The following is a 23,851-nucleotide window of genomic DNA, read 5'->3' as shown; positions in this document are numbered from 1 at the left end:
GAAGTCACCTCAGAACTCTGCTAATATTTGAACACACATTCTTTCTCTCTCACTATCTCTCTCTCTCTCTCTCTCTCTCTCTCTCTCTCTCTCTCTCTCTCTCTCTCTCTCTCTCTCTCTCTCTCTCTCTCTCTCTCTCTCTCTCTCTCTCTCTCTCTCTCTCACTCTCTCTTACTCTCTTACTCCCTCTCTCTCTCTCTGTCTCTCAAGGGCTGATTATGGTCCCACGTTCAATGACGCAATGACCACGCAGACACGTCGACGCAGTCGTGAACCTTTATGGTTCTGCGTCGGGTATTAGTGAGCGGACCAATCACAGCCCTTGCGGCTGCGTCGCCTAAACGGAAGGTTGCAATTTTTGGGAGGCACACGTCAGGCCCTTGCGGTGGACACAAGGAGGGTCCGCAAGGACGTGAGGGGTCCGTAAACCCCTTGGGTTGCATGAACGTGGTGGGACCATAATCAGCCCTTTAGTCTCTCTCTCTCTCTCTCATACGGAAAATAGAAAAAGGGCTTGTGTGTATTCTGCACCCAAGACATGGAATATGTTGGAAGAAAAGTTGAAACTGAAAGAATGTATTACATTAATGCTTTTAGATCCAAAAAATAAAGAATTATAGGCAGATTCGTTAAGATGTCAATGTTTTAATTTCCATGGTTACGAGTACCCTATGCTGACTCCTAGTTCTTCTTGAATGTTTCCTTTTTTGTCTTCTGTCTGTAACTTTATGTGCTTAGTATGCTGCTGCCTGTCTTGGCCAGGTCTCCCTTGAAAAATAGATTTTTAATCTCAATGGGATTTTCCTGGTTAAATAAAGTTTAAATAAAAAAATTAAAATGGATTTACCAAGTAGAGAGAGACGGCCTTCATAAGAACGCAACCTAAAGATATTCCTTAATACTTGCTTCCAAAACCAAGAGGAGCTCATTTGGCTGTCATCAACCGAACCATATTCAACGTGCATTCAATCATTTTTCACAGCGATTTAACACGCTATTCAATCGTTTTTTACACATTAATAGCGTCTTATAGGGCGTTAAATATCTGCCTTAACACCATTATAGAGAAAAATGGGTGTAAAAGACAGCGTTTTGAACCGCTGAAATGGTGTAGTAAAATACAACAGCGTATGATGTGCATTTAAATCAATACACTTGACTTCCAATTATCTGAGATGTTATGAGACAGCGGGACACACCTTGCACCTGTTCACAGGATGAACACAACTTCCACAAACCCTCAAAGTCACCATCTCCGTAATGTGTAGTGTACACGATCAATAAAACAATCAGCACTCAAAGAAAGGCGCCGCAGAGGGAGGGGCTAGGCAGCCGCGTGCGAGCCCTCCGTAATGGCTAATGTAAATGTGTAAATCAGACCACATTCGTGTGTCCCTAAACGAGTAGGGACACATCGCCGACGACACACACAGACACAGAGAGGGGTGCACTGACCGTTTTGCTGAGGAAGCCAGTGGAGATGTTCCGGCACTGTTTATCCTCAGACTGGCAGCAGCCCCCACATCTGTAGACGGACACACAGGGCGGTTTATAGAAGACGTTGGTGGGAGCCCCGAACTCTCGGCCCACGTCTACACATACCTCCCTGGGCATGCACTGGGTCTTCCTCCACTCCGCGTCAATGCCTGCAACACACAAGGACCGTTACAGCTGGGCCCCGCAAGGTCACAGAGACCTCCTGCACATCCCCTCCATCCTCCATTAGGATGGCCATTCTGCATGAACATGCATCTACACACACATACTCACACACACACACACACACACACACACACACACACACACACACACACACACACACACACACACACACACACACACACACACACACACACACACACACACACACACATACACACAGCCACGCACACAAGTTAAAACAAGCTGTTCTTTTATGGTTACATTTTAGACACATGGGGAAAGATACCAGACTCAATGTAAGCCGGTTTGGTGATTGGTCCGAATGCTGCTCTTTTTTTCACGATGCCAGAAGGCTTTTCGTTTTTTGCCCATATAAAGGGAGGAATGTGAATCTGTCCAAAAAATTATCTCTTTATACAACAGTTAGTTCCGACCAAGTCACTTGATTGGGTTACAGGGCATTCCATCAGTGCAGATATGGAGTATAACAGAAATGGTTCTTTTAACAGCACATGTATCACTTTACAGGTGTTTCTACCGTCAATGAGCCTACATTCATGATGGTAAGCTAGCCTGGGAACCAGACAAATCTCACCAGATCATCTTAATTTGATCTGCAGATAAGGTCTGGTCTCCATCCCATACAAAACGGAGTGGTTCCAGACTAGTTGCAGTTTGCCATTCTTCTGGTGATGCCAGGCTAACTAAGCTGCTAATGCATCAGAATCACACACGCCTACTGAGCCAAACCCACCGACTCTAACTCCACTGGCTGTGTAATACAGGCTCTCGGCCTACCTACGGTACCTACGGCAGACTCCCAGCAGGCTGACACTCAGTATAACAGCACCCTGACGGGCCCTTCACTTCAAATCATGAGACACATTCTGAAGCCTCCCAGTTGGGTTCCACTTATTCACTATCTGAACAGTTTACTATTTTATGGATCCATTGTGTTTCTTATAATAATGTGGATAATTGTGTGTCATGATAGTCACTTTTCAGTCTCAACTTGTATCGTCAGGTTGATTCATGTTGTTATTGTTTATTTGTTTGTTTTGGTTTACTACTGCACCTTAGAGATGTTGTATGTTTGTAATGGAACAATCAGCTAAAATCCAAACAGGAAACATAGAAACTCTTACTCTTCATGACGTCCATGTTGTAGAAGGCGGCCGCGTAGCCGGGCTCCTCCAGGGGCCGTGTGGGGGCCCCATGGGCCCCTGACAGGCGGAAGGCGGCCTGGGCACCGGAGCCCATGCCCCCCATTCCGCCGGCCGCCGTCGACAGCTTAGAGCGGCACTTGAGTGCGGACCAGTAGGAGGGGTAGACCAGGTTCATGAGCTCGTCCACACTGGAAGCCGAGCGCAGCCTCTGCTCCATGTCGGACTCCGGGGGGGCGTCCTGTGGGGGGGACAATCATCATCTCTGGATCCTCACGCTCTCATATCCCCTAAACCCAATGGGGGTTTGCACTTTGAACAAAGCCAATAGGGTTTTAACACAGAATGCATCGCAGTACCTTTTTAAATACGTTGTACGGTGCCTTAAAATCCTCATCAAATCAACGTAAACCAGGCTAATCAAACCCTTGTTTACCTACGTCCCGCATGAAAAAGCTGCATCATTTTCAAACACGAAAATGTCTCCCCATAATGACCGATCAGTTCAAGATTAATTAACGACCAAAACACCCTTAGTACCAACCACACTCCGTTTAGGCGACGTATGCTGCTCCACTCTTAAAGTATTGGGGTCATTGAGATGAACAAGCTCTGTAGCTGCAGTGAAACACTTTAAATAAGTTTGAACATAATATTATAGCTGCATTGTACACATTGTGTTGTATTATTGTATAATAACAATGAATCAATGTAATGTTTATATATTCTGTAGATAATTCTAAGTTATTATATTCAATATGAATTTAGTTAACTCTCACGCTTCCAGAAAGGCCTCTCTCCCTATGAACAGTTTAGACCCTTTTTCAACGCTTCTTAAAGATATTCTTGTAACAAGATAACAACTCGTAGTAATGTATTATCAAAATCAATGTATGAACATCGATTTTGTACTTTCAGTTGCCAATGGCAGAAAGATTATCGCATATCATCACTAAGTAACCAAAGACTCAACTCAGAAGGCCAGCAAAGACATGGAGACTAAATACCGGAATGAATAACTGGAGCAGATAATGTTCTATCTCTCGCTAGAAGACCCTCCCATTCTCCTGTCTATCACCACTAAACCCATGGAACTGAACCGGATAACTCTCTATTAGAAGACCCACTTTCTCTCCTGTCTATCACCATTAATCCCATGGAACTGAACCGGATATCTCTCTCTAGAAGACCCTCCCTTTCTCCTGTCTATCAGCACTAAACCCATGGAACTGAACCGGATAACGCTCTATTAGAAGACCCTCCCTCACTCCTGCCTATCACCACTTAACCCATGGAACTGAACCGAATATCACTCCCTCCACAGTTTGCCAGGAAGTCCCGCCCTCTCTCACTAATATCAGACAGGGTGATCACCCCATGCTGAGCACCCCATGTTGTTAACCCTGTTCAGGTGTTCTGTCCAGGTGAGAACACTGTGGAACGAGGTAAGATAGCATTATGTCCAAATAAATCACCTTACTGGAGTAGTAACTTCAGATTGGCTCAAATAAAAAAATCTTTCAATTCTGATTGCCCTGAGTCAAATCATCAGTGCTGACTGACACAACTGGCTAACAATCTGATGAAGGCTACTGCAGGCACATAACTGATCTGCTCTGCAGGAGCTACCTCTGCTATTTAAACATGCAGAACAACATGAACGAGATGCTTAAGGTATATAAATGTATATCGTTTATAGGGATATTAAGTAATTGTCTAATAAAGTATGGTCTGTGAACAGTCAAATCAACAACCGATCATCATATCACCTGAGTATCGTGCGTGTGTATGTGTGTACACACACACACACACGCACCAACACTCCAACACACACCCCTGCAGACACACACACATACACACACAGATACCACCACCAAACCCATACCACCACTTGCAAGCACAAGCAAACATATACACACACTAACACACACATCCAAACACACGCACACTTAAACACACACACACATACACACACAAACACCCGCACCCCAAATCATACACACACACACACACACACACACACACACACACACACACACACACACACACACACACACTCACATTCCCTGGGCAGATGAAGTGTGAAAACAGAAGCCTGTTCTCAGTAAGTTGTAACACGCATGTGCTCTCACACACACACACACACACACACACACACACACACACACACACACACACACAAACTCTGCCACTGAATACCAGACTGAAGGACAATATTAGATTGTATATATATATATATATTAGACTGGGACATCAAATAGGACACAAGCAAGCATCAGAGTTTACATAAACAGATTGACAATAAGCACATGCATGCACAAACAAACACACACACAGACTTGTAGGTAGCTAAGCCAATATAGTGAAAGACAAAATGAAAAAGAAACTCACATGCACCCATGCAAACAGACAGACACACCGCACACACCGTGTGTGTGTGTGTGTGTGTGTGTGTGTGTGTGTGTGTGTGTGTGTGTGTGTGTGTGTGTGTGTGTGTGTGTGTGTGTGTGTGTGTGTGTGTGTGTGTGTGTGTGTGTGTGTGTGTGTGTGGGCTGCAACACTCCTTACAGGACACATGTATCACAATGTCTGTATTTCCAATTTGTTTCTTGGATTCACGTGGGAAAAAAGAGGTTCTACAATTCACAGTTCCACTCAAAGGAGTCCAAACCAAAACAATTGACAAAGGGCCTCAGGCATACATCCACAGTGTCTGCCTTAATACAAACGCTGGTCTGCTTTTGTTCTTCGCCTCACAAACAATTGGCCAGGCCAAGTTATTTTTGCAGGATGTGAGCCAGCCTGTTACCCCTCGTGGGACACGGGCCCTACTTCCCCAGTCCCTGAACGCGGCTGTATGTCCATGCATGGGGTGGACTGTTGTGATGGGGGTCCTGAGAGAATCAATCAGGGCCACTTTCAGTTTCCCCACCAAAGTAACCTTGATTGTCTTCAGCAATACAGACATCCTCAATCAAAATCAACTGCTTTGATTTCGGACGCATCCAACAGAAGTCCAACATTGACCCGGTGTTATGGCAAATGCTGTTTGTTAAATAGACCAAGCAAAAGACCTGTGTCCAAAATATATGAAACATAATCACATGGAGATCTCCACATCACAACAAGGTACAATAGCAGAAGAAACAAGTAACAATGTCCTTGTTCCAAATCCATCCAATATTAGGACTGCAACGTAGGGAAATTTCTTTCAGAAAAATATGTATTTTCTGTTTATGTTCCAAGAAGTGGGTACCATCACTTGCCAATACACCAAAGTATAATTTATTTGGAATAAAATCCTATCTAGTTAAGTTTCAATTTGTATACACTAGGCTAATATTGTGAGTTCAAAAGATATCAATGGAATACATCAATGACGCAGCAAATATTAATTATACACATCATACATCATACTCAGAGCGAACTTGCAATATTATTTGATCGCCAAAAAAGATTTGTAGACAGGAAAATATTAATCCTTGCAATGGGAAGGTGGCTAAAGCAAAGCAAGGCCATGGCCACACTTGTCTAGATGAACCTGGAACAATGTAGTAATGTAGACAAAATTCTCAAACTGAGAAAATTAGACATTTTCAAAGTATCCAGAATAGTGTGTACTGTGGGATCCGGAAGCTGCTGAAAACACTCCCCTGTCCTGGCATTCTCATTCCCTTCTGTCTGTATGTCTGTACCTCTCACAGTGCGTTTCTCTTTGTGTTCTGCATCTGGAATTGCACTCAATCCCATCTCAGATAGTCATGGCCACAAATCTACTGATGCCGTGTCTTGGTGGGTTTGGTCACGGCTGCCAGAGGCACCACGGTTTCTTTAGGCTCTGCATGCATCTCACAGTCTGCTGTGAGAGGGACCAGAAGAAGGAGGGATTGCTTGTCATCGTAAGCTAGGATAATCCTTATATGAAGTATCTCCAAATAACTGAACAGGGCAAGGAAACTGATTCACTTCACAGATTTCTTGATATGCTGTCAATAATTTAGAAGTTCTGAACAGCAGTTTAAATTCAAATGAGTATATACATTTTTTCATAACTTGTGCTCAACATGTTTGTGCACACACACACGCACGCACACACACACACACACACACACACACACACACACACACACACACACACACACACACACACACACACAAACACATGCACACACAAACACAAATAGACACACATGCATGCACACAAGTGAAATTGCATCATCAGTCAATTACATACTCAACCAGATACACTGCAGTCACACCTTTACCTCTTTAGACCCAAAGCCACATTAACCTCAAGTCAGTGCACTGCCTGACAGACACAACGCGTCCTCCTGACTGACAGACACAACGCGTCCTCCCTGCCTTGTTCACACTACTTGCGTCCGTCATCGGATGACCGAGGGCGTGTCTGACGTATAGGGGCTAGTCTTTGTAGACGCATACTGCAGCCAATCAAATTGCTTCCCGCTACAAAGCCAATGTGTGGATATAAATACAAAAGATGACACAAACAACACGCCAGGTCTTAACTAAGACCTAATTAGCAGTTACTACCAGGCTTAGTTTAGACCAGTTGGTGCAACCGGAAAACAATCCTATCATTCCACATTTCTTTGAAAAAATATAATGGCCAGATTTTTCCTGCTTCTTCCTGCCCCTGCCCCTCAATGCATTTCCCGAGCGCCCCATGCAAAGTCAATGAGATCCGTCCACGGACGGAGGTAGTGTGGGGCTTGCTCACACTAACTCCGTCCGTCGACGGATCTCATTGACTTTGCATGGGGAGCTCGCGAAATGCATTGAGGGTCCGTCCTTCCATTCGGCTCCGTGGCCTGCGTCAAAAGTTGAGAAATGGTCAACCTTTGGTCATTAATGGTCAACCAATCAGATCGCGGTTATGCAAATACACTCCACGTGTCTACTGGATCCAATTTGCAATATTCAGGAGGAAGGAGCAGGAAAAATATGGCCATTATATTTGTTAAAGAAATGTGGAATGATAGGATTGTTTTTAGTCACCTGTTGTTTGTGTCATCTTTTGTATTTATATACACACCTCGGCTTTGTAGAGGCAAGCGATTTCATTGGCTGCAGTATGCGTGTACAAAGACCTGTCCCCTATACGTCAGACAAGCCCTCGGTCATCCGTCGACGGACGCATTTAGTGTGAACAAGGCGACAGACGGACACAACGCGCCCTCAGACGGACACAACGCGTCCTCCCTGACAGACGGACACAACGCGTCCTCCCTGACAGACGGACACAACGCGTCCTCCCTGACTGACGGACACAACGCGTCCTCCCTGACTGACGGACACAACGCGTCCTCCCTGACAGACGGACACAACACGTCCTACCTGACTGACGGACACAACGCGTCCTCCCTGATAGACGGACACAACGTGTCCTCTCTGACTGACGGACACAACACGTCCTACCTGACTGACGGACACAACGCGTCCTCCCTGACAGACGGACACAACGTGTCCTCTCTGACTGACGGCACCAGCAGGCACCGCCCCCAAAGCCTTGTAGAGGCAAGCGATTTCATTGGCTGCAGTATGCGTGTACAAAGACCTGTCCCCTATACGTCAGACAAGCCCTCGGTCATCCGTCGACGGACGCATTTAGTGTGAACAAGGCGACAGACGGACACAACGCGCCCTCAGACGGACACAACGCGTCCTCCCTGACAGACGGACACAACGCGTCCTCCCTGACAGACGGACACAACGTCTGTCAGATAATAATGTAATAATTATCATGCCGTTTTTTTAGCAACCTAATTTTGGAGTTCCCCGCCAGGTACTTGGGGCCCTTTGCGTATAGGGAGCGGCGGCCCTGTCTACTCACACCCCATTTGACTCCCTCTCTCTCTCTCTCTCTCTCTCTCTCTCTCTCTCTCTCCGAATAAGCTTTTTATGTCACCATTTTACAACAAACTGTAATTCATCTTAAGAACCATACAATTGCTTTAAAATAAAGCCTCCACCAGAAAACAGTGTGTCCGTAAAGCAATTACACCTCTTTGAGTAATAATTTCCCTTTCTGAGTTCTCTGTTGGAGTGGATGAACATGCGTGTATGCTGGAGAAGGAGAGCGAGTCAAACACAGAGCAGGAGGTTAAACGCTGATCGCAAAATGCTCTTCATAGCAGATGGTAGAAAGCTTGTGGGAAGGAGAGAGCAAGAGCTTGAGAGAGAGAGAGAGAGAGAGAGAGAGAGAGAGAGAGAGAAATAGGTTGACATAGCTTGTTGAACTGATTTATTGCAGTCATTAATAGGCAGTAGGGATAGAATCAATCTGTATCCTTATCCAACATTATATTAGGCATATTTTATCATGTTAACTTCTTACTATCTACAATAAGCTTCCCCAGACTCTGTTTGAGAAACGATGATATCACGGTAACACAAATAATAGTGAAATAGTTTAAATCTTTCATTTGAAGCATTTTTTTTCATTTCTTCACTTCACTAGAATAATTTCTCTCAGGTTCAGTTTGGTCTGTGGGGAAACATCAAAAGTCAACATTTGCAGAAAACCACACACATTTAAACATGTTTGTCTTTGTTTGCACTTCCATGCAGTCTTTTAAAGGTAGCAGGCAGCTAAGCGGTTTACATTGCTGCTCTGTTATGAACTGTTTAGGCCTGTTGCGTAAAAACGATGTCTTCAACCTCTTAGCACTTGTAATACAGTCCGTGAAATACTCATGTTTACGTTCTAAAACACGTTACTGTCTCATTTGTTTTGCGCTGGTCCCTTGGAATGCACACACCAATGAGATCATCCCCATGAGTCTTAGCGTGTGTGTGCATGTGTGTGCGTGTGCGTGTGCGTGTGCGTGTGTGTGTGTGTGTGTGTGTGTGTGTGTGTGTGTGTGTGTGTGTGTGTGTGTGAGAGGGCATGCTTATGTGTTTGTGCTTCAGTGGTCAAGGCTAGCCAGGCAGACATTTAAGCAAACATACAACTCCATTAAATCTTTAACTCTTCTGCACACACACACACACACACACACACACACACACACACACACACACACACACACACACACACACACACACACACACACACACACACACACACACACTTAAATGAAAAAGCCTTTCTATTCTTTATAGGACCACCTATAGAGAGATGTTTTTGGTGAACCTTCATGACTTGTAGATAGACAACACTGAGTTTGGATCGAATTGCAACACATAAACAAACACATTTTCATGAATAGTTCTGGAGAACAAAAAACAGAACCGAATATCTGATGGACCCAACAGATTGACAAGGACGGTGATCTCCTGGCTCCCATTGCCAAACCTGAGCAGACGGAAAGCTATGTTTCACTTCATCAGGCCTCGTAGTCATTTTTCTTTATAAAGATACTACAGTTCTGCCACAATTTTATTCAGCATGAATGAAGAGCTTTTAGAAAACATGAAAACACCTGAAAACATAAACAGGACTTTGCTTGAGTAAGAACTCTGTGAGACGCCTGAGGTCATTCCTCCCTTAGTCGACTGGTCTCTATTCATATTTAAGGGAGGTCCTTACCTCAAGTCCTTAGTTTCTATATTTAATAACAAATATTAGGTATGCAGGAATTATGATTATGATTATACTGTTTTGAATACACGTTCCCAACATCAACGAGCGGACCTAGTTGTTTTGAAGGCACTTTTTTTTGGTTCGCAAAAAACATTCTGCAGTATTTTCCACCAATTTACCAGAATGGAAAGTTGGTAACACTTTATAATAAGGTGCCATAATAAATAGCAAACTAGTCATTACCTAACCCTTTGTTAATATTTGTTAATATTTGTTAATTGTTACTAAAATATCTATTTGGCACAAGTTATTAGCTTTTTTTCACTGTGACCACAGAGTTTCGCTGGTAAGGGCTAGGGTTAGGGTCGTGTGTTAGGGTTAGGGCCATGTGCTATGGTTAGGGTTAGCGTTAGGGCCGTGTGTTAGGGCTAGAGTTGTGTGTTAGGGCTGGGTTAGGGTTATGCAAACAACTAATATTTAATTAATGATGAAAATACTATTAACTTATATATAGCCAAATATATATTTTAGTAACAATTAACAAATATTAACAAAGGGTTAGGTAATGACTAGTTTGCTATTTATTATGGCACCTTATTATAAAGTTTAACCGGACAGTTTTGTGAATATCTGTTCAATATCCAATACATTGCTAACAAACGCTTGACACCTGAGGAGACTGTAATAACATGAACCCTGTGAAACTGTTATAACATGAAACCTGAAGAGAGGGTTATAACATGAGACCTGGGGAAACTGTTATAACATGACACCTGAAGAGAGGGTTATAACATGAGACCTGGGGAGACTGTTATAACATGACACCTGAAGAGAGGGTTATAACATAACACCTGAGGAGACTGTTATAACATGACACCTGGGGAGACCTTAAAAACATGACACCAGAGAGACTGTAATAACATGACACTTGGGGAGGCTGTAATAACATGACAACTGAGGAGACTGTAATAACATGACACTTTGGAGACTGTTATAACATGACTCATGGGGAGACTGTAATAACATGAACCTGAGTAGACTGTAATATAATGAGACCTGAGGACAATGTATTAACATGACACCTGAGGAGACTAATAACATGATACTGAGGAGACTGTAGTAATATGACATCTGGGGAGACTGTAAGACATAAAAGTGATAGAGTTAACTTACTTTAGATAAGCAAATGTTTAAATTAACACGTTATAAGTTCAATAACATCAAGCAGTTAACAAGACTGCGGAAATACGAAGTCCCTTTCAAAATAGTGAAAGGGACTAATGCTATGGCATTGGCTTGCACTGGTCCACAGGACTCAGATGTGATGAATATACCTACATCTATATCTATATTTTTTAATCAGAGAATATCACAACATAGTTACAACAAGGTAGAAGTTCCAACCATGTACCTAGGCAACAGTGATGCGTTTTAATGCTGCAGCCATGGGGGACAGTACTGCCAAAAGATATTATTAGTAGAATTCACTTTATTTTTTTACTCAGAAATGAAATTGAGCATTTTGAACAGCACTTAGATAATGGGGCCAGTGAAGTAACATTAGTCATAGTTCCCCAATCACAGACCTCTGTCCCATAGCCTGACTTCATCAAGGAACAAGAGAAAATCCTTCTATTCTGCTCCCTGCTCCTTTGTGCCATTTCCTCTCCCGAAGGCCCCTCTTCTTTCATACTCATTTATATGTATTAAAGGCTTTTCCAGGACCAGGGAAGCTGCGTTTGAATAGGAGCCGGAGCTATTTCCTGTCTAACTTAGCGCTATAAAAGGCCTGCAACAATACATATGGAGGAGTTTGTAGGCCAGGATGTACAAAAATGAACTGACATTTTTATGGGAATTTTATGACCATAATTATTTAAAAGAAAAATTAACTATAACATTGCATTTAGTGGTGAACAAATAATGTTAGTCATATATCGGTCAAATCCTCAACAAATTAGACAGCCGTGTTTTCATGTTTACATGGCCTAATCCATACATCATGCCACATTTCATACAGAATTCTCCTTGAACTCAAATCCCAGCTGCATTTTGCCTCTGCATTTAGTTTTTTCTGCACTGAGCATAAAATAAGTCACATTTTATAATTGATGTTGAAAGTTAAACCAAATTGAGAGAGATAAACACATAGAACCACGATGGGATTGCTACACAAAACAAAGCGGGAGCCTGGGGGGTGACAGATATAAATTGTGCGCTTAAGTAAGTTGCACGCGCCCTTTAGTAAGTCACACGAGCGGTTTAAGTAAATCGTGCACTTTCAGTAAGTCGAAGACGTGCTTGAGTCAAGTCTGCTATTTTAATTTTTTTTTTTTCTGTTATTTTTCTTTTTAATCTAGTTAGTCTTTTATGTTGTATTTATTTTTTAATGTGCATTGTAGCACTTTGAGGTCATTGACTTGATGTAAAGTGCGTTATAAATAAAATGTATTATTATTATTATGAAGTAAATAATAATAAATCGCGTAAGTGGCCCGCGTGCTTACAGTAAGTCGTACGATCGCTTTACTAAAGTGAGCGTGTAACTTACTAAAGCGCACGTGCGACTTACTGTAGCGCTAGTTATAAATGGCAGGCACGCTCCATAAAAAAAGGTCTCCCATGTCACCTCCCAGGGTCCTGTAAATTATAGCTTCTGAAATGCAGTTCCATCTGCTAAGACTAAGATTGCTCGCCATTGATTCTGATCTAAATGAGTTTGTATTCCCTAAGGAACGTTTCTCAAGAAATCTTTCTCCTCATTTCAAGAACGGGTGACATGGATTACATGCTTATTTTCTTCATCATCAATATTTATATATTTCAAGGTCAAAGTCAAAACCCATTGATTAATTGTGTGAAACTATTAACTACTATTTGATTTCCCACAGTGCAATGAAATAACAAAGTGTTGGTATCTTTTGTCAGGCTTTACCATCAACGTGGCATTGGAAAACAAGGATGAAAGAGTCAACCAATGACTTGCTACACATCCCACCCCAAACGCTTCAAACAATATCGTTAAAAAATATTTAAAATAAAAGATTTAAATAGTAATCATGGTATTTGACAACACACTAGTCATATTACATGTGTGTGTTATGCTATGTGTGTTGTGGCACCACAATTTTTTGTAAAAGCCTTGGAAAAACCGATTTTCCGGTAATTTGGGGTCCCAGGTTCTAATGCGGACAACAATTTTTTAGATAGGTTATCCTTTAGAGTCCTTTGAATGGTACCCAGACAATGTATATCCTCTGAAAGTGCTTTCAGCGGGTCAGATTATATTTCTAACCTTATGTAAAGGATCCCTACAGAGAACAAAACTAGTCTCTTTACCTTTCGGTTAATCTGGCACTAAGACCCAAATGATCAGAACTAGGGTCCCGGTTGAAAAATCCCAAAGCTTTCCTTTAACATCTAATAGTATGTGTTCAAAATCAAACAAGTTTCTCTGCAATAGTTCTAATAAATGTTACTGGAAGTAATCCCCTCATATCCCCACATTTCTGATAACTAGTTACAATGATTGTGTTGTTAATTTTCCAATAACAAAATGGGAAATATTGAAACCCAGTTTTGCAGTCTTGCAACATTAAAGGGCACAGTCTCCCAAATGTCTGTTTAAAAGAGTGCAGAAGTCCCAAAGAGATTGTCTCCCAATGAGGCTACAAAAAAGCAATAGCCTCTAGGTAAAACAATGGCATTAACCCTTTAGCCTGTAGTTAAAACTTAACCTTAAGGGTCACAGAAAACATGACCTTAACTTTACCAATGCTCACCTGAGCTCTTTCGACCCTGACGCTATATAAAAAAGGTCAGCATTTCACGTTGTTGCCAAACTGTGATGGGTGATGCTAGAGAATGACCCAACGGGCCATTGAGGAACCACTGTTACGCACGGTCTGATGCTCCAATCTTTTGCAAGAGCATTTAAGGAGAACCTCTGGCCTCCACCAAGGCCCTCGTGTTTAGAACTTTTCCTTAGGTGAGCACACAATCTGCGAGGGGTCTGGACTTGTCGTCAGAGTCATGAAGCCTGTTATTATCTTTTTAATCTAGTTAGTCTTTTATGTTGTATTTATCTTTTAATGTGCATTGTAGCACTTTGAGGACATTGAGTAGATGTAAAGTGCGTTATAAATAAAATGTATTATTATTATTATTATTATTATTAAGTAAATCGCGTGCTTTAGTAAGTGGCCCGCGTGATTACAGTAAGTCGTATGATCGCTTTACTAAAGCGAGTGTGTTACTTACTAAAGCACATGTGCGACTTACTGTAGCACTAGTTATAAATGGCAGGCACGCTCCATAAAAAAAGGTCTCCCATGTCACCTCCCAGGGTCCTGTAAATTATAGCTTCTGAAATGCAGTTCCATCAATCTAAGACTGCTAAGACTAAGATTGCTCACCATTGATTCTGATCTAAATGAGTTTGTATTCCCTAAGGAAAGTTTCTCATGAAATCTTTCTCCTCATTTCAATCACGGGTGACATGGATTACATGCATTGAATTTATTTTCTTCATCATCAATATTTATATATTTCAAGGTCAAAGTCAAAACCCATTGATTAATTGTGTGGAACTATTAACTACTATTTGATTTCCCAGAGTGCAATGAAATAACAAAGTGTTGGTATCTTTTGTCAGGCTTTGCCATCATCGTGGCATTGGAAAACAAGAATGAAAGAGTCAACCAATGACTTGTCCCCTCATAACATTTCTGATAACTTTACAATGATTGTGTTGCTAATTTTCCAATAACACAATGGGAAATATTAAAACACAGTTGTGCAGTATTTCAACATTGAAGGGCACAGTCTCCCAAATGTCAGTTTAAAAGAGTGCAGAAGTCCCAAAGAGATTGTCTCCAAATGAGGCTACAAAAAAGCCATAGCCTCTAGGTAAAACAATGGCATTAACCCTTTAGCCTGTAGTTAAAACTTAACCTTAACGATCACAGAAAACATAGCCTTAACTTTACCAATGCTCACCTAAGCTCTTTCGACCCGGACACTATATAAAAAAGGTCAGCATTTCACGTTGTTGCCAAACTGTAATGGGTGATGCTAGAGAATGACCCAACGGGCCATTGAGGAACCACTGTTACGCACGGTCTGATGCTCTAATCTTTTGCAAGAGCATTTAAGTAATAGCATTTGTAATTTTATTAGTTGATATCCATTAATTATACAACAATAAACATTTTGCAAATAGTTTTAAATATAACTGCAAGCAGCATTAACTGGTTTCCAGCACACAGCTGTGCCTGAAGTTGGAAACATTTAGGATTGAATCACTTGAAATTAAACAGTCATAATCAAAACTGGAACCTTCTGAGAAAGTCCCCTTATGAGGCCAAAGCACCCCTGTTACTGGAATGGCTCCACTATTGATGGTGATTCTGTTGCATGCAATCTCTCGGTCCAGATTGCAGGAAGTAGCCGTATGTAGACCAGGCCATTACCGCTGCCTGGCCCAAGGTTTGCTCTGTTCCAACCACACCATGTGTGTTCAGAGATAGTGTGTTGACTGCTGGGAGTTTTAGGTCATCACTTAGAAGTAGACAATAGATTTTAGGATGGTGGCTCTATTGCTGAAAGGAGTGGACCATTCTAGCACATGGACTCAAGGATAGGGCCTTCATTGCAGGAAGTAAACCGTTGCTTAGTATTAAACCATAGAGAAGCAGTTTCCTCAGATAATATGAGGAACCCGGTGGGATCGAGTAACGTACCAACACTGGGAGGTCAGGACATGTTTTGCAAGTGGGTGTCTTCTCCACACTTAGTTGCTTTTTGAACTACATTGTTTTGTTTTAATGGCAAAAATGGGGTCGATGCTTCGTGAATTTGAGTCATTGATACCATTGATTTACATTTAAATTCTCTCTCCAACAATATAAGGTACCTGGAGGGATTTAAACAATTCTTGGCCTTCAGGCGATTTTTTTCAGAAGTAGGCTCTTTCTACACACTTATGATTGGAGCATGACAGACAATAGGATGTGGCGGATTAATAAAAAAATGTAACTAAATATTAATGAATTAGAAAACAATGTTATTTCAACATGATAAAGGACACTGGGATAATCTCAAACATTGACAGGCATAGGGCAAGGTATAGAGTGGAATCAAACCACAAACCTCTGGAATAAACACTGTGCTCAAACCAAGGAGCCGCTGGGCGATGAGAAAGATCAGATTAAGGAGTGTAGTTTCCTCCTTGTCGTTGCGGAATAATTATAATAAAACAATAAAGCAACAACAATAAGTACCATGCACCTTCAGGGTTTGAATCCTAATACAGTAAGCATAGGCATAGGGATTCGTATGTTGCTAGGATATAGAACAAGTGAGGAATTGGTCAGAATGCAGACACGAGTTATGGTCATCAAGCCTTCTATTTCAAGAGTGTGGCGATACAGCTCTTGGATGGTTGACTGATATATCAACAAGAATGACTGTAGAGTGTCTGGGTTTGTATGAGGTGTGTGTGTGTGTGTGAGTCTGAGGGCCCTATTTTAACGGTCTGAAACGCAAATGAGAAGCGCCAAGCGCAAGTAGCTTTGTGGGCGGTTCTATGGCGATGTCGCTATTTTACCGGCGCAAAAATGACTCTTGCGCCCGGCGCAAATCTTAAAAGGGTTGGTCTGAAGTAGCCTAATTACCCGTAGGTGTGGTTTGGGCGTAATGTGCAATAAACCAATGAGAGTTCCAGCTCCCATCCCCTTTAAGAGCCATGACCGCATTTGAATCTGACGAGTTGATATTTTGACAGCGCGTCTGCAGTCTCCGATGAGACAGATGCACATGAATTTCAAACTTCAAATGGCTCAGTTTATGGCCAAATAATATGGCCTAATTCACACATGGAATAAGGTTTTCTTGAGTCCTCCGAAATTTAATTGAGTCCTCAATTAAATTTCGGCAAAGAAAACGTAACACACATATGATATGCGGTAACTGTGGCTCTATTTAATGATATACGCAATGCATTATAAACATTGTTTCTTATCAGTATTGTCATTATCGTTATTGACTTGTATTCCTGACATGCATGTGTCCCCCCGTTAACATACATTGCCATGGACTGTATTATGCGTTACTTGTTTAGTTTGCGTGTGTTTAAACAGATGGACGCACACACACGTGCCCCCGCATTCATTCATTCTTTTTAACACTCACTCGCGGTCAAACAAAGTTTTTGCTATAGCATAACAACGCGCAACTGACTTTAAACCTGGTTTGTGGCGCAAGTGATTTCTGAAACTGCAAAATAGCACCAGGGAACGATTGCGCCGAACCGCCCCTTGGGGTGCAAGATCATTCCCTAATTTAGGAGGCATGTATGAACTAGGGAGTCATGTATAAATAACTATATCCAGGAGTCAGTCCACCTGTGTGTGTGTGTGTGTGTGTGTGTGTGTGTGTGTGTGTGTGTGTGTGTGTGTGTGTGTGTGTGTGTGTGTGTGTGTGTGTGTGTGTGTGTGTGTGTGTGTTGCAGTGGCCAGGGCAAATGCATAATCCCTTCCACCTGGTTTCTAATGTTAGATTAGAGGTGTCCAGCTCACACACACTGATCTACACAGTGCAGTGAGTTAAAACACAGATGGCCAGACACCATTCCTAACAGATTATATTATTATATGTGAATCACTATATCTGATCACCTAAAAAGCAGTTTTTAGGTGTTCAGATAAGATAAACATGCCCGGTTTAAAAGACATCCTCAGCAGTGTCTTGCAATTGCCTCGCTCGCTCTATCTGACAGTGTCTTACGTCAGACGGACGTCCCCTTTCCGTGCCTCTCCCTGCAATGTGACTGCTTTTATTCACATCACAGCTGTACAGTGATCTGAAACGTCACTCATTCTTGAGCAGGAAAATTGCCTCTGCAGATTTCCCAGAATATCGACCCCTGTTTCCATTCACACATGACCCCCTGCTGGGAATCCTCCGTAATTTTGCAGGGTAAGACTGGGTGAATGGGCTACGCACACAGCGTGATGCTTTCAACAACTGAGGAGTTCCACAGACCTCAACCTTTTTTGAATACTATATCTGATATAGTATTCAAAAAAGACTCTCCAGGTCATCTGGGCCAGTACCAAGAGAATAAGGGCCAGTACCCACAGATTACAGGGCCGATGCTCACAGATTACAGGGCCAATACCCACAGGTACAGGGCCAATGCCCCCAGATTTAAGGGCCAATACCCGCAGATTAAAGGGCCAATCTGCACTGATTCCAGGGCCAATGCCCCTGTAAGTGGGAATGAAGACCGGCTGCCCCTTGAGTGCTCTGAATGTCCTCCAAGGAGTCCCCATGTCAAATCTCCAAACCATGTTTTATTCAGACGACGTCCAGATGGCTTCCAGAGAAGAACATGCCATACTACTGGGGCTGTAGTCATCCACAGAAAATCTTCTACAATTCAACCAACATCTAAGACCAATCGATTGGTCTAAAAACCTTGTTAATAAATTCATTTAATCTGCCACAGTGCATTCTACATCAGATAGCATATATATCAGATTAGTGCATTTCGGAGGCAGTCAGTGGGTTTCAGATCCATTTTTGTTCCAAGTCGACTCTGTTACAGAAGGGCTTCAGTATGAAGCAGGTCACACCAGGCGAGTCACAGAGACAACGACTTGACTGGAGAACTTGAAGAGGTTGAAAACCTAATGTATGCACCAAGGCAGATAAACTCATCAGTTAAATGACTCAGGTCACAACATGGCTTAAAGAGTGCTGCCTCCAACAAAACGTATCAAACAGTCAATGTGAATTCAAATATGTAAGGTTGTTCATTGAATCTAATCTCTCCTTTAGCTTTAATGTTAAACCTGCAAACGGGTAATGTTATCTTGCACATTTTTGATCCATTACAAAAGTCTGCAGAGGCTTTCAAGATGTTTCTACATTCTTTGATTTTCACAGATTTTCTAACGACTGTTTAACAACCTGGTCAGGGGCTAATCAAAGCATGCTGAAACCACATGACGATCAAAACAAGCACTCAAACCACTTGAAAATTATCTGGCAATTATCCGCTGCCCAATTCTTAAAAAAATATATGATTTCAAGCTGGGATGACCTGATAAAATATGCAAACTTGTGGTTGTTATACAAAGTCCTCCTTTAAGGAGGATGGGGGCTGGGTCCCCATTATTTTCCCTGCCCTCTTAACAAGGTTCTGGAGTTGTGCTTTGGCTCGTCATGTTACCGAACCATGTTGTGATGCCATAGCGTATTATGGTCTCATAACTTATCCACACCATGGACCCTTAGTCTACACAAAAAAATATAGACAGATCTTTGAACTAACATAGAGGAGAGTGGGGTGAGTAGTGCCACTTTATACTCAAAGTGACTTTAAAGTGAGGCCATGACAGTAATGTCGCCAAATTAAATATGTATGTATATTTCAGGATGTGCTGCATCCCTGGCAACAATAACTTTAGATCTGAAATAAACTGTTTAAGAAATATAGCTTTCAGAAAAAAAGTGGTGTCGCGGCACAACTTGCCCCCGGTGCGGGGTAAGTTGTGCCTTTGGAGAGAATACGTTGGGGTAAATTGTGCCATTGATATATATCTCATAAACTGTAATGCTATATAAAAGCAAGACAAATCCATTAGAAAATTAATAATCTAAGGTTTATTTAAAGTAAATAAAGAGTTCCAACCAGGATAATGCTGAACATCCTTTCTTCTACACCAAGAAGAAGACAAGAACACAAGAACAAAATGAGAAAGATTCAAAATCAGGCCTTAATTGACTGCAACCCACAGATCCGGCCTACTACTTAACATTCCACTTTTTGATGCTGCAGGGGGATATGAACTTCTCCTCCCTTCTGGCTGTACCACCAAGTCTTTTTGGTGTTGGTAGTCTGTTTAGCACATCACCTCTTCATCGTTGTCTTTAAATGTGAAGATGGGCTTTCCATCCACAGACCTCTTGCAACTTTGCCTTAGAAATTTTGCACTGATGTCGGCATCATCAACCTTCTCCACCAATCCAATGTAAGTATAGGTTGCAGTTTTACCTGCAAAGCTCACAATGACAAAGTCACCAGCAGACAGATCTTTGTCATCATCATCATCATTCTGGCCATCTGAACTCTCATCAGTGGTGTCGTTAAGTGGAATGGAGATGTCAGACTCTTCTGAGCTACTGTAGACAACCACTTTCTTTTTGGGCTTGGTTGGTTTAAACCCTTTCAGAGCCCCTTTCTTCTTATATTCATTCCTTTTCTCCTTTTCAGCCCTTTTATTTTCTCTGTTGTGTGTGTTCTCCAGGTCATCTTCTGCTTCGTCGTCAGTGTTGTCCTCAAGTGGAATGCCAATGGTGCTTTCTTCTGAGCTACTGTACACAACCTTTTTCTTCTAGATTTTGGTTTGATGTGAGCCTTTCAGAGCCCTTTTCTTCTGCCTTTCAATCTTTTTATTTTCCTTTTCATCCTTTTCATCTTCTTTTTCTTTGTGTGCCTTCTCCAGCTCCATCTTCTCAGGTGTATCGGTCACGATTCTTGTTTTTACTTTCTTATCATTCTGGGCCTTCTTGTTGTGGCTTTTGGCAGAGGATGTATGACTTCTGGAGACACATAACCCAAATGAGCACAAGAACCAGTATCGTCACTTGATGAGTGCTTTGGATTTGGTTCTGGAAGAGTGGCAGGTGGCTCCACTGGATCTACACCTGCTTCAAGACCTGTGGCATGGCTCCTTGTGTGATGGTACAGGCAGGTCAGCAGCAGCACTGGTGGAGGGCTCTTCTGGGTTTGGCCTGTCTGTTACCATTGATGGGGCCTCATCTTCACCTGGGAAGATATTCCTGTTAAACGGGAATATGGCCGTTGCTCTGAAACCTGATGTGATATTTGTGGGTGTCATTGCAGGCATAAATGCTTGCTTAACAAGTTCTGCAACCTCGTAAATCGATGCGGTTCGACCAGGATGTGTGCGCATCCAACCATCCATCGCTCTGTTGAAGTAGGTTTCCAGTGGTCCATACACTGTTTTGACCAATGGTTGCAAACGGTGTGAGGTGGCAGGGTGAGCATAACTACACCATTTTCTTTAGAAGTTGTCACCGCCTTCAGTGAGATGTGAGATTTATGGTTGTCCAGAATGAGCAGGACTGGGTGATTGATGGAGCAGTTGGTGTGGCGGATGAAGTGCTCCAGGTAGATGGTGAAGGCTTCTTCATTCATCCATCCAGACTTTGTAGAATGACCGATGGATCCTGCAGGTGATCCGTTCATGAAGTATTCTTTGAAACTGACACGCGGGAAAATAAACATGGGTGGGACTGCATTTCCAGTGGCGTTTACTGCACAGGCCACAGTGACACTCGCAGTTTTAGACTGCCTGGTGTGTGTGTGTGTGTGTGTGTGTGTGTGTGTGTGTGTGTGTGTGTGTGTGTGTGTGTGTGTGTGTGTGTGTGTGTGTGTGTGTGTGTGTGTGTGTGTGTGTGTGTGTGCGTGTGTGTGTGACGGACATGTAATCCTATCACCATGTCAAGGCCAAATGATTATTACCTGTCCATCACTGTAGAGAGGTTATCAAAGAACTCCCCCACGTTGTGCTTATTAAAGGCAGTAGCTCCTCCAAGAGAGGTGGCCTCAGGAGTGCGGCATGACATGTGGTGGCGTGTTTTAAAGTACATGAACCAATCATGGCCTAGAAAAGGTTGAAAGTTTATTAGCATAAAGGGTATCCCTTAATTTTCCCTTATTGAACCATTGCAGTTTACAATCAGATTTAGATAAGTTGAAGCTTTGAAAATAATTGTAATGTTCCCTATTACGTTTTCTTCATAAATGCACACTTAACCTAACCTGCTTTTTCCTCTCTGATCCAGCTGGCAGGGATATCAATGGCATTTCTTTGTGCATACTCAAAAGCCAGTTCACGGCATTTCATGGCACTTATACCGTGAAACATTGCTGCTCGTGCTTTTATATGATCTGCCAGCTCTGTCTCCATGTTTTCATTGAAGACTTGGTTGGCATGTCCTGTTCTCTGATACCCTGTCTTTGTTACTTCTCCTCTCTTTTTCTTCTCCATAAATCTTTTCAAGGTCATCCTGCAGATCTTCATATCCCTTGCTACCTGACGTATGGACTTCCCCTGTTGCACCTCTTTCGCTGCTCTGTTCAGAATAGGAGTTGAAGCCCTGTCCGTCTTCCGTTTATAAATGCGTGGCATGATGGGTTTTGGTCTAAAATTAAGAATGTCACATAGCTTTAGTGATAAAATGTAAGAATAAAATCAACAATTCCAATAAAATAGTAAATATAATAATAATCATAACTAGGGGTGAGTTGTGCCACTGGCACAACTCACCCCAGGCCCTTTGGCACAAATCACCCCACCCCCACCATTTTGCAAAACTAGCATTATTCAGCAGTTTAGGGATAACATCATGCTAAATGTATAGGCTCATAGTGTAGCATACTAAAGCACTAAAACATGTGTCAAATGTTTTCAAACGTAACTATAATTGTTCAGATGCAACAATCAAAAAACCTTGATCATAGAAATTTTACTTTTTACGGCAAAAAAATGTTTTGTGAGCTTAAAGGTGCATACCTCTCATTCCATGTGTCTTCTTTCTTTGCAGGATGAGTCAAATGGATGGCTCTTCAAAAAAATGTGGTCACATGACCAATTTTTTCTATGGTTTTTGAGAAACTGTGGTAGCATTAATAATAACGACTTATCTAATTCACTTCAACTAGCTATAAGCAAAGAGGAATCGGAGAGTCCAGGTCAAATATAGATGGAGAGTTTATTGCCACCCGCAAACGAGAGAGAACAAAGCCGAATGGTATTCGTGAATACACACTGCTGAATGAATCCCGTACAGCTCCTTATATCCCCAATCCTTACACAATACAAAGTTGGACTTTCATCAAATATTGATGTGCATGGAATGTTTTTCTGGGTCATACTGTGTGGGTGTCAGCATATTCTCATGTCTTCTGGATCCCAATGTGACCTTAGAACATATATTATCCTTATACAAACAGAGATGATGCACACGTGTGAATGTAAGCATTGTCTTCAGAGAGTACATCAAATGGGAATAGACTGGACCCACTCACTGGTGGTGTGACACATGTAACATCAGATGGGAATGGACTGGACTCACTCACTGGTGCCACATGGCACATAACATCTAGGCTAAAGGTGATCAGCTGTTTTCCACTCTTAAAGTATATATATGATATGTAGGCCTAATAATAATCATAGTTTAACATAAAATGTAAGGTTAACTTACCCACTGGCCCACTTACCCACTGGCCCACTCTCCCCTACTCCACATGAAAGCTCCACTGTAACTTGCAATCCAAAGTAATACCCAAGTATTTTAATTGAGTGATTTGCTTGACTACCTGTCCTTTAATGGACACAGGCTTATGATCACCCACGCAAAGACTGGGATCCCACGCCCCTGGGAT

General features: G+C 42.2%; 1 protein-coding gene across 3 annotated transcripts in view; it reads right to left on the bottom strand.

Annotated features, from left to right (window-relative positions):
* vegfc (vascular endothelial growth factor c) overlaps positions 1 to 23,851 on the bottom strand; it is a 65,976-nt gene that overhangs the window by 28,599 nt on the left and 13,526 nt on the right. The window contains exons 2-4 of one of the 3 annotated variants that reach the window (XM_060046783.1): positions 2,808 to 3,066; positions 1,610 to 1,646; positions 1,456 to 1,528 (exon numbers count right to left, since the gene is read on the bottom strand). In XM_060046783.1, the coding sequence (XP_059902766.1) occupies positions 1,456 to 1,528; positions 1,610 to 1,646; positions 2,808 to 3,066 (369 nt within the window). Of the gene's footprint in view, positions 1 to 1,455; positions 1,647 to 2,807; positions 3,067 to 6,520; positions 6,757 to 23,851 lie in introns of those variants that run through there. The other 2 variants (XM_060046784.1, XM_060046782.1) reach the window with 2 other exon arrangements.

This window comes from Gadus macrocephalus, chromosome 3 (assembly GCF_031168955.1).
Source record: "Gadus macrocephalus chromosome 3, ASM3116895v1".
Lineage (NCBI taxonomy): Eukaryota > Metazoa > Chordata > Actinopteri > Gadiformes > Gadidae > Gadus > Gadus macrocephalus.
Note: the sequence above shows the minus strand (reverse complement) of the source record. Positions and strands in the feature narration are given on the sequence as shown.